This window comes from Dermochelys coriacea, chromosome 7, assembly GCF_009764565.3.
Source record: "Dermochelys coriacea isolate rDerCor1 chromosome 7, rDerCor1.pri.v4, whole genome shotgun sequence".
Classification (NCBI taxonomy): domain Eukaryota; kingdom Metazoa; phylum Chordata; order Testudines; family Dermochelyidae; genus Dermochelys; species Dermochelys coriacea.
Window position 1 is genome coordinate 17169040 of NC_050074.1, and position 12393 is coordinate 17181432.

Below are 12393 nucleotides of genomic sequence, written 5' to 3' on the forward strand. Positions count from 1 at the left end.
CCTTCACAACACCCCATGACAATGTGTTCCTTAGGTTGAATGTGTGTTGTGTGAAGTTCTTATACTTTTTGCCTTCACAACATCTCCTGACAACAAGTTCCACTGGTTGACTGGGCATTGTGTGAAGAAGCATTAATTTTGTTTGTTTTAAACCGTCTGCCTATTAATTTAATTGGGTGACCCTGGTTCTTGTGTTATGTGAAGGAGTAAATATTCACTTTCTCTACACCATTCATGATTGTATCAGCCTCTATCATATCCTGCCTTAGTTGTATCTTTTCTAAGTCCCAATCTTCTTTACCCCTCCTCATGTGGAATCTGTTCCATACCCTTAATAATTTTTGTTGTCCTTGTCTGTACTTTTCCCAATTCTAATATCTTTTTTTGAGATGTGGCGACGAGAACTGCATGCATTATTCAAGGTGTGAGCATACCATGCATTTGTATAGTGGCATTATGTTATTTTCTGTTATCTATTTCTTTCCTAGTGGTTCCTGACATTCTGTTAGCTTTTTGACTGCCACTGAACATTGAGCAGATGTTTTCAGAGAATTTCCCTCAAAGATCTTTGAGTGGTAACACTTAATTTAAAGCCCATGATTTTTTATGTATAGTTGGGATTATGTTTTCTAAAGTGCCTTACTTTGCATTTATCAACATTTGAGTTTTATCTGCTCAGTTACCCAGTTTTGTGAGACCCCTTTGTAACTCTTCACAATCAGCTTTGGACTTAACTATCTTTAGTAATTTGTCTACAAATTTTGCCACCTCACTGTTTATCTCCTTTTCCAGAACATTTATGAAAATATTGAACAGCTTATTGAACTATTTATTTCTACCCTTTGTTTCCTATCTTTTAACCAGTTATTGATCCACAAAAGGACCTTCCCTCTTATCCCATGACTGCTTAGTTTGCTTAAGAATCTTTGGTGAGGGACCTTGTCAAAGGCTTTCTAAAAGTCCAGGTACACTATATCAACTGGATCACCCTTGTCTGTGTGCTTGTTGACCCCCCCCCCAAAAGAATTCTAATACATTGGTGAGGCATGATTTCCCTTTACAGAAGCCAGGTTGACTCTTCTCCAACATATCTTGTTTGTTTGTTTCAACTCTAATTGCAGGTGTGTCTTTCCTATTAATTAGCTTGCCATCAGCAGCGGAGTGGGGCCTAAAAGAAATAATACTCAATAGTTAAAAACGCAGTGGAAGCCTCCACCCCTTCAAAACATGAAAAGAAACAATCTAGCCCTGCAGGCCTTATGCAAGCAAAACTCCCCTTGACTCTGAATGAGGGGTCCCAAGGGACGGGCAAATAAAAGAAATAATGACATTTCTTTGTAACAGTGAAATGAAAAGCTTTTTCTCTGGCCAAGACATAGTTTTTGTATTTCTCCAGTAACAGCTGAGATGCTCTCTCTAAAATCTAAACCTCTTGCATTGCTTAAGCTGCTTTTGACTTTAGCAGTGTCGTTAACTGAAACAAGAGAAGCAAAACCTTGAGTTTTGGTTATGTCAGCTAAGTGAAGGAAGAACAGGTTTAAAAAAATATTTTGTTTTTTAAAAAAGACTGTCCATTTGTAAATTATAAGGGTCCTTGAGTACTGTTTAGGTTCTCAGCTAATTTGATTATTTAAATAGCATTTCAGTTCACTCTTTAAAAAAAGCCTCAGAAGCGCATGTTTTTAGGTGAACTATTTTGAAAATACTGCATCTTACCTGGGTAGGATCCTATCTGCAATGAATAAAATATATTCGAAGTGTGGCATAAAAAGAGCTACCAGTTTTGTAAATAACGCAAGTGCAAGCAGTAATCAAATATGATTTGACAAATGGAAATTACTGTGGTAGCAGAATTCTCTTTCAGATGCAGGATTTCAAAACCAAAATTAGATTCAAGGCAGTTGAGAGAATAAATAATAATAATAATAAACCTCAACATAATTTACCATCTCTTGGAAAACAAGCTGAAAACCTTAGAAATACCTAAGACCTAAAGTATAGACAATATGTAATATATAAACAAACATTTTGTTGTTGTTTGGGTTTCTTTAAGAAGTTATAAACCAATAAGATATTTTAAAGACAAACATGTCTCAGATATGTTCTTTTCTTTGTGGGGAAAGTGTCTCTAGCTACAATCAGATCTGTAAGCTCACTATGACAGCCTTCTGTGTCAGGTGGCTTATTTGAGAGGCAGTTTTTCATTATTAATTTTTTAGCCAGAAGCAAAAGAACACTAGAAAATCTTTGAGGCCAATGATATTGAGCTATCATGGTGTATACCCAGTCAACAAATAAAGGACTTTCCATAATTTTGCCTGATCATCTGTTTATCTCTTTACACATAGTATAGGCACAAAATGAGATACCTTCAGGCTGTCCCAAATATCAGGCCATGCTATAGAATATTTTTGGAATATGGAAATTCACCCATTATAAGCTTAAAATAGAAGAAAAGTATGATACTGTATTAAGGATTCAGTTGTATGGTTCCTTGATATTTTAGCACACAGAAAATTAGTACAAGTCCCTCAACTACTGCAGATTAGGTTAGAATAGAAATATGAGATCTATGAAACTCTGTATGGTAGTTAGAACGGGGAAGGTGGGAATCAGAACATGTAAATTCTGTTGTACAACTTTCTTGTTGTGCAATCTTAAATAAGTTAGTTTAAGATCTTTTCTTCTCAGTTTGCCTACCTATGAAATGGTTATAATACAACCAAAAGGGTGTATAACTATGTGAAGCTTAAGACAGACAACATCTCCTCTATTCTTTATCATGTTGGAGGATTGGACCAAAAGAAATCTGATGAGGTTCAACAAGGACAAGTGCAGAGTCCTGCATTTAGGAAGGAAGAATCCCAAGCACTGCTACAGGCTGGGGACCGACTGGCTGAGCGGCAGTTCTGCAGAAAAGGACCTGGGGATTACAGTGAATGATAAGCTGGAAATGAGTCAGCAGTGTGCCCTGAAGTTGAAGTTGCCAAGAAGGCCAACGGCATATTGGGCTGTATTAGTAGGAGCATTGCCAGCAGATCAAGGGAAGTGATTATTCCCCTCTATTATGCACTGGTGAGGCCATACATGGAGTATTGAGTCCAGTTTTGGTCCCCGCCACTACAGAAGGGATGTGGACAAATTGGAGAAAGTCCAGCGGGGGCAATGGAAATGATTAGGGGGCTTGGGCACATGACTTACAAGGAGAGGCTGAGGGAACTGGGGTTATTTAGTCTGCAGAAGAGAAGAGCGAGGGGGGATTTGATAGCACCCTTCAACTACCTGCAGGGGGATTCCAAAGAGGATGGATCTCAGCTGTTCTCAGTGGTGCCAGATGACAGAACAAGGAGCAATGGTCTCAAATTGCAGTGAGGGAGGTCTAGGTTGGATATAAGGAAACACTATTTCACGAGGAGGGTGGTGAAGCACTGGAATGGGTTACCTAGGAAGGTGGTAGAATCTCCATCCCTGGAGATTTTTAAAGCCCAGCTTGACAAAGCCTTGGCTGGGTGATTTGGTAGTGATGGTCCTGCTTTTAGCAGGGGATTGGACTAGATGACCTCCTGAGATCTCTTCCAACCCTAAGATTCTATGATTCTATGTTTTTCATTGCTCTTTTAGATTCTTTTTTTTAAGGGGTCTTGTCTTTTATGTGATTTGTAGAGTTAAAAATCCTATCCCATTTCAACTTCTTATCATAGGTGCTGGAACTAGGGATGCTGAGGGTGCTACCAAACCTCCTGGATGAAGTGGTTTCTGTCATATACAGGGTTTACAGTTTGGTTGAATGGCTCTCAGCACCCCCACAATACAAATTGTTCCAGCACTTATATTTCCCTCTTGCTTCCTTTTCCTTCTGCAACAATTCATTCTGACCTCTCAGCTTGTAACTTAGACACTCACCGCTTTACTACAATTTATATAATTTACACCACCACTTACATCACCTGGTAATTTGGCCCAAAGTGACTTGCCTTGGTTGATCTGATGAATCGGTAGCAGAACTGGGATTAGAACTGTGTAGTTCCTGGCACCTGGTGCCTAGCTTTTCAGTGAGACCTCATTGCCTTTATCATTATAATTAAATAATTATATTTATTCATTTAAACTACTGGAGTCAATATCCTTTTGGCTTCTATAAATTATGCACCTTTAACTCAGAAGAGTTGTGTATGAATTGTGTATATTGAAGGTTAATGAAGTTTCTAATACAGTACCAGACCTTTGGAATATCTATTATTTTGGGATTATTTTTCTAACATTTTCAGCAGTGTCCTTGGTAGCACAGCAAGAAGATTAAACATTTGGAGCAGCATGTGACTTTTTTATTTTTTTAAATATATGAAATGAAGTTGAGCCAGGACCAATTTTGAATTAAATCAGGGAAGTATGACCTAATCCTTCATTTAAGACTTGCAAACCGTAGCTTTCCTATATATATTAATAGTCACAAGACGCTAACTCATAGTCTTTAAGGTCAGAAGGGACCATCATGATCATCTAGTCTGACCTCCTGCACATTGCAGGCCACAGAACCTCACCTACCTGTTCCTGTAATAGACCCCTAACCTGGTGTCTGGCTGAGTTATTGAAGTCCTTAAATCATGATTTTAAGACTTAAAGTTATAGATAATAGACAATTTACACTAGTTTAAACCTGCAAGTGACCCTCCCTCATGCTGCAAAGGAAGGCAAAACAAAAAACAAAAAAAAACAGCAACCCAGGGTCTCTGCGAATCTAACCCAGGGGGAAATTCCTTTTTGACCCCAAATATGGTGATCAATTAGATCCTGTGCATGTAGGCAAGATTCCCCAGTCAGACACCTTGGAAAGAATTCTCTTTAGTAACTCGGAGCCCTCTCCTATCTCGTGGTCACATCTGTGGCAGATCTCGTGGTCCTTTATGGCACTAAGATCAGAATGTGGTCTGATAAATTCACATTAGGTCTGTTAGGACCTATAAAGTGGTCATTTCTGGTTCTACTTTGGCATATTTTGAAGATGATGTTTAGAGTTTTCATCTTGTCTAGTACTTGAAACCTTTGTTCACCAGCCCAGAGACATGGAAGAGTGCAAGGCTAGAGAGTGCGAGTAAGGAAATCAAATGGGAATTTCCATTCATTTAAGATGATTTTTTTTAATGATTTTAGTGCTCAGAAGTATGCATGATGCCTCACATAAATAGAAGAAAATGTGTCTCTTAAATGAAATGTTAGTTAGCTATTATCCATTCTTTTATCACTGATAAATGTTTCTCATGGACTCTTTCAAACTCTGGTTCTTACAGGGTTGATAGAATTGAAGAGAGTGCCACATTTCCACTCCCACTTTTTCCTTATGAAGTACGTCTTCCATCATATTCAAAATGTTATCATTGTTGCCAGAATTTCCCATGAAGTGGATGCATCTGGTATTCTAGCTTTAGTAAGAAACGAAATCAAGCCCCAAGTTGTAGATGCATGTCATATAGTCGTTATATGGTATTGCTGCATACCATTAAACCATTACATTTTCCTATTAATTTTCATAACAATGGCTTCCTATACCTTCTGAAGGTGCTGTGCTCCTAATCTCTCTCTATAATATCTCTCATTTTTTCTCACATGATGTATGTTGTAATGAGATCGCTAATAATAAAAATAGTAAATTACAGTGGTAATTGCAGTCATGCAGGCAGAATTTTATGTGAAAATGCTGACATCTGCAATTCCCACTAAAACACATGAAGCCATCTGTGTTTTTATTGCTTGCTTGATTTTTTTTGGCTAAGTAACAACTCAGTTCAATTCCCTAGCAATACCTGACACTAACATACAAATAATCCCCCTCTTTGTATTTCACATTTCTCATTTCACAGATTGAAGACATGCAATGGGGTAAAGGAATACGTGAGATCCCATCCTCTGTCTGCAGTCTGCCTTGTAAACCAGGTGAAAGGAAGAAGATGGTTAAAGGGATGCCATGCTGTTGGCACTGTGAGCTCTGTGATGGGTACCAATACCAAGCTGATGAGTTGACATGTTTGCTCTGCTCATATAATGAGCGACCTAATGAGAACCGCACTGGATGCCGCCCTATACCCATTGTGAAATTGGAATGGCACTCTCCATGGGCCGTCATACCAGTCTTCTTGGCTATGCTTGGAATTATTGCCACCATTTTTGTAATGGCGACCTTCATTAGATATAATGACACTCCCATTGTCCGGGCTTCTGGAAGGGAACTCAGCTATGTCCTGTTGACTGGAATATTTCTTTGTTATATAATTACTTTCCTGATGATTGCCAAACCAGATGTTGCAGTGTGCTCCTTCCGACGTATCTTCTTGGGCTTGGGGATGTGCATCAGTTATGCAGCCCTTTTAACTAAAACAAACCGCATCTACCGCATATTTGAACAGGGCAAAAAGTCAGTGACAGCACCTCGGCTTATAAGCCCGACATCACAGCTGGCGATTACTTCAAGTTTAATATCAGTTCAGCTTCTAGGGGTTTTCATTTGGTTTGCAGTTGACCCACCCAACATTATCATAGATTATGATGAGCAGAAAACTATGGACCCTGACCAAGCCAGAGGAGTTCTCAAATGTGACATTACGGATCTACAAATCATTTGCTCCTTGGGTTATAGCATTCTCCTAATGGTTACATGTACTGTGTATGCCATCAAGACTCGGGGTGTCCCAGAGAATTTTAATGAAGCTAAACCCATTGGATTCACTATGTATACTACCTGTATAGTATGGCTTGCCTTCATTCCAATATTTTTTGGTACTGCACAGTCAGCTGAAAAGGTAGGTGAAAATGAACTGTTAGGCTGATATATCAGGAGTCATTGCAGCTATAAATTATGGTCCAAATAGACCAAAAAAGAGCTAGCTATATAAAATATATTACTGTTACGTGTAGCAGAATATAACCTTACTTTTCTTGCAATTACTTGGTGTGCCATTCATTTGATAAATTGGCAGATGAGCAATAGGAATCAGTTGAACTATTAGTTTCATTGTTGTCTGTTTCAGTTGTACCTTTCCAGTATGATGAATGGACTTAGCTGTCATGCTGCCTGAAATGATGGCTCTTAAGTAAGAAGTTATTTTGAGTATGAGAGAGAAACCTAGCATCTGTGGAAAAAAAAATAAGCAAGGCAATTATTGTACATGTCTGCACTTCTGGAGTTCAGCACTAAGGAATGCAAACAGTTGTCCTGCTGAGTCTTCTGCTTCACAAAGAATACAATTCTAAATCATCCAGAGCAACATACAGTCCTGGCATAAGCCAATTCCATTAAAGTTAGTGGAGCACATTCTGCTAATACCCAGGACTGACACATTTAAGTTCTGTAGAATAGGCATCAAAACCTGGGTTCTAATCCGTGTGCTTGATTCAAAGTCCATTAAACTGAATTAAAAGACTCCTGTTGACTTCACTAGACTTTAGATAAAACCCAACGTCATTTTGTTGTTGTTGTTCTAAAACCTATATGCAATTGACTTGTGCTCCAGTCCACTACACGTTTTCTCCCACATAAAGATAGGAAACAAGTCAGCTGAGGAAAAGGTACCATTATATTAAAAATAAAGATACTTATGCAAACAAGAGCAAGCTGGACAACCTCAAACTATGCTACTCTCAGTAATCATTCTAAGGTGCAATTTATGAATTAAATGGCCTGTGGAAACTGGCATAGCTCTGTTGAAATCAGTGGGCCTACACAAATTTGCTCCACCTGAGAGTTTGGCCTAGTGTTTGCAATTGTTGCTGTAACACTTCAACCCAAACACGAAAGCCCAGATCTGCAAAGGTATTTAGGCACCTAACTCTTATTGAAATCAATGGGAGTTAGGCACCTAAACATCTTTGAGAATCTAGGTATAAGCACTTTCTTTTTCCCTAATCAAACCAACAAACAAAAATGAATTCTTCTCTTCCCATTTTATTTACACAGCAAGAAGGAAGGCATTAATCGATACAGAGACAGCATGTCCAAAAATGATGCATTTTCCAAAATTGTGTGTGTACAGGGAGTCCTTTCAAATTCAGTCATTAGCTGTGTCTTCAGGTTTCCTATTTCCCCTTATTAAATTCCTTAAGCTGTGTTTTCCTCATCCATGAGCACTGTGAAAAAGCCAGAAAACTTTTGTTCACCACTACAATGAGCAGGACTAAGTGAAGTTTTGAGTTTTAGATTACTTTAATTGTGCTTAGGAATGTGATTGCAGCTTTGGAAATGTATTGCATAACTGCATTCATTTGTGAGTGTGAAAAGGGGTTTCTATAGTGTGAGCTTTGCAAAATTTCTCCTGCTGGATGCCTTCCTATTGCATTTGTAGAATCCTAGCCTCCCACGTCCTCTGATTCGCACTCCCCCTCAGTCCTCTTAAAGGAGCAGCAGCAAAGAGGCCAGTTTTATCCTCACTGCCTCCCAATATCTGGTGAAAAATGGCTCAAGGACTGCTTTGCTCTGTCTTCTCTGTCCCATCCTCTTAAAAAAAAAAAGTAGCAGATACAACCACTTTTCTCCTTGCCTCATAAAGAGCTAACAGTGTCTAGGCTGCTCTACTCCAACTTCCCCTCCCATTAAAGGAGAAGTGGGACTTGATCCATTCTGCTCCTTTCCTCCCCATAGACCCCAGAATCACACACTCTGACCCAGCTCAGCCTACTTGTACAGGCAAAATATCTTCTCCTCTTAGGTGAGTGGGCAAGTGGGTAGTTAAGGTCCCCATTAAAATGATTTATTTTACACCTGCAGTACGATGTGCTACAACGAAAAATTTGCACCACTAAAATCTGATACAGAAAGTCACATGATCTGTTAAAGTATGGCTAAAAATATCAATAACACATTTTTGGGTGTGCATCAGTATGGACATTAAGTTCAGCAGCTTGATACTTCGGTTACTTGATGTTTTCACTGGCAAGGTAACAACGAAAAAATGGTTCTTTAGAATTCAGAAGTTTTTTGTCTTACTAAGATTTGCAATTTAAAGCTAGTCTCAGAATTGGGTTACACAAATAGGATGCAGAGTCCCCAGCAGCAAAAGTCTTCAGTGGGAAGATTGCAACAGCTCAGCTTGATCGCTGTCTCCTCTCTGCAATGGACCCCATGACAGCCATCACAGCCACAAAGTGGAGTAGTACTAGCTGAGAAAGGGGATGTTATCTCAGCAGGAGGGGGATGCACATTTTGAGTGTATCCCTGGTGCAGTTTCCACCAGTGAGGCATTTGTAGGAGAGAGACGAAGTAAGTAGTACAAGCAACTTTAAACAATGTTGGGTCCATTTCTTTATCGTTCATAACTTTGTTCTTAATTAGCAATTGCAATATTCAGAATAGCAATGTTCAAATATTGTTTGAGCTGTGTCTATAGTTGACATGTGAAGGGGTGGCTAAATGTGTTGTTTAAACTGTTGGTTGAAAAGACTTAAGCAAACTGATATAAAAACTAGCTGATCTCAAATAGTATTGTCAAAAGTTTGAAGTCATGGGGTTTAAAGGTAATGAGAATTGTAAAGTTAAAAACACGTCATTCTTTGAATTCATACACTGCAGACAACAGACATTTATTAGCTTAATCTTACTTCTAACAGAGAAGATTGTGCTAGTAAAACATAGGCTTCTACCTCTTGAGCTAAAGGAGATCTTCCTAGCTATCCAGTAGTTGGCCCCTTATCCTGTATCTGAGCCTAGAGGGCAATATGATCACAAAATCAGAATATTACAGTTTCCCTGTTATCTCAACAGATTGTATCCAATGGCTCTTTGTTCTTGTTCTGCCCAGCTTCTACAGATATTCATGAATACTGGGCTGTTAGAGGCACAGTAACAAAACTTGCCACCAAATTTTTTCTTTACTTACAAAATCTGCGATCTGTGCAGAGATCAGTCTGGTAGCTATTTGTCTCAAACAGGTCTTCATATGAACACTAATGATTTCCTGTCAGTTGTTTCCTCTTGAATATACTGTGTGGAAGATCAGCCATGCAGTTCTTTTAACTTTAATAGGAGTTGGGTCAGGACAAAATTCCCTGCAACATTTTATCCTTACCGGGAAGTGATGTTCTGTGTTGTGACTTTCATTGTGTGGGCTTATTCTTTTACTAACAAGCACAAACATATCATCAATTGGGAGTGTGGATCTGCTCTCTTTCTGACAAAGATATGCCACTAAAGCAGAAAAAAATGATAGCATAAGTAATGCTGTAGTAAAACAATGATTGAGAAAGATGATCTCAACAGCTGTGTTTTAACAGACTGGAAGGAGGAAGTGTGGGGTTTAAGGAAGGCCAGAGAGGGAGGAGCCTGTACTGAAAATTTTATTTAAAAACCTATCCGGAGACCATCCCTGGTACGTGAGCTATTACATTAACTTGGTTAATTTACATGTTGTTCATACTTCCATTTACACCATTGACAATTTTTTTGCTTGCTATTTAATATCTGATCTGCTACATGTGTTTTGTGAATTATTATAGTTTGATTTGTTATAGGGCTTGTTATGTTTTCGGTGAATCTGGTATATGCTTATATTTAATAGGCTTAACAGGTTTTTGAGGCTGTTTAGTTCTTGACTGAGGTATTCACATATTGACTTCTTTACATATAATTTATAAACATAATTGATTTATATTGTATTTTATCTATTACAGTATATGCTAATCTATTGTTGATTTGGTTGGAATTAGAGTAACTCTCTCAATGAAACCAGTATCCATTCATACATCATCTTAGTAGAAAAACATCCTTTTTTGAAGATATATTTTGTACAATGTCCCTAAACGTGACATTGGCTAATTCCTTCTGAGAATAATGTGTCACTTGTTGTTGAACTTTAAGCAGCTTCTAATGATCAAAGCTGTCCTTAACTGAAGTGCTCATGGGTTTTCAGGGTTCAAGATAGTTGACAATGTTCATATATCATCTGCTGCCCAACTAAGCATGATGGTGTAGCACAGCTTGTTAACATGTACCTTTGGAGAGTGGCTGTACAAAAGAAACATTAGTTTTAACACTCTTGGTATAATTGGTTTTGACAACAAAACTATTTTAAATTCTCAGTGGATGTGTGGGACTTATCAGTTCTAAGCTAATTATAGAAGTTATAGGTTTATGTTAGAGTCAGTACAAATGGCACTTGAAAAGAACACAGACTGATCTGTAAGGTCAAGTTAAGTACAACTAAATCAATAAGCCAAATTGAGCCAAAACTTTAAACTACAAAAGTAAAAAGATAAGAAGAGAAGTAATACAAGTCATTTCTATAACAATGTATTCCTCTAAAAAACTTGATTTGTAGGTGACTGCTGTACAGAACATCAAATGCAATTATTCCCTGACACTTTGCTCTTTATTTACTAATCAATTTTTACTTTGAATGATAATTTCTCTATTATAATGTGACTTGAAAGTCTACATTTGTGTCAGGTAGTGGAGAAAGCAATTTTAAATTCAGGATGACTTAATTAAGATCTCATATGCATAAGATAAATGGTACAGTATCAGACATAAGTATCCTCATATTCTTGGATGTAAACATATCATTGTTTGGAGTCAGAAATTCCCAGCACCTCAAATTGTATATTTTCAGATGAAAATTTTATGCTTTTCTTTAAATTATCCAGTACTACTTGAGACAGGACACTGAATTAGATGACTACTGGTGTGATCTAGTATAGGAATTATTGGGCCAGATCCTCAGTTAGTATCAATGGAGCCTTCTGTTACCCAAAATTCATGTCACTAGTTATAAATATCAGAGATTGCAATCCTTTAACATTATTGGAATAGATTTACTTATCATTTTAGATAGAAGATCATGTACATATAGCAGTGCATTGATGTTTAAACAAAATCTTAGAAGATATAGTCCAGATTGAATTTGAGAGTCCTTGTTACATTTATTCATTGTCCGCTTTCTTTTGATTGTTTTCTATTCTTACATATAATCATACAGTGAGACATCATGTCATATGATGCAATTATTCAAACATAGTTTGGAAATGTATATTATATATTCTATAATAATATGTTACTTTCTTTATCATTAATGTACCCTAATATAAATTTTATTTTAGACTTACAACTGAAAAGTTTCTCAGAGGCAAAGCATTTATGGTAAAGGTGAAGAAAAATAAAACAAAGATAGGTATATGAACTGAAAAATTAGTGTATAATTAACTAATTGTGGTATGTAGGTCTTTCAGATTTTTTTTTCACTTTTGTATTTGTTAAAGTTGCTTAATTGATTTCTTTGTCTGTATCAGAGTTGATAGCTCTTGAAGACAGGTTGCATAGGAAGGAGAAACTTCCAAAATTCTTCATCTTAGAATCATTTATTTATCTACATTTCTGTTTTTCCACTTAATCTAATTTGATTACCAATTTTGGTA

At 37.4% G+C, this 12393-nt stretch overlaps 1 protein-coding gene across 6 annotated transcripts in view; it reads left to right on the forward strand.

The window, feature by feature from the left end:
* Nucleotides 1–12393, forward strand: part of GRM7 (glutamate metabotropic receptor 7) — a 587975-nt gene that overhangs the window by 459375 nt on the left and 116207 nt on the right. For 4 of the 6 annotated variants that reach the window (XM_043518831.1, XM_038410752.2, XM_038410754.2 and 1 more), the window contains exon 8: nt 5859–6794. The exons of the other annotated variants lie outside the window; for them this stretch is intronic. In XM_043518831.1, the coding sequence (XP_043374766.1) occupies nt 5859–6794 (936 nt within the window). The remainder of the gene's footprint in view (nt 1–5858; nt 6795–12393) is intronic. 6 annotated transcript variants of the gene reach the window in all.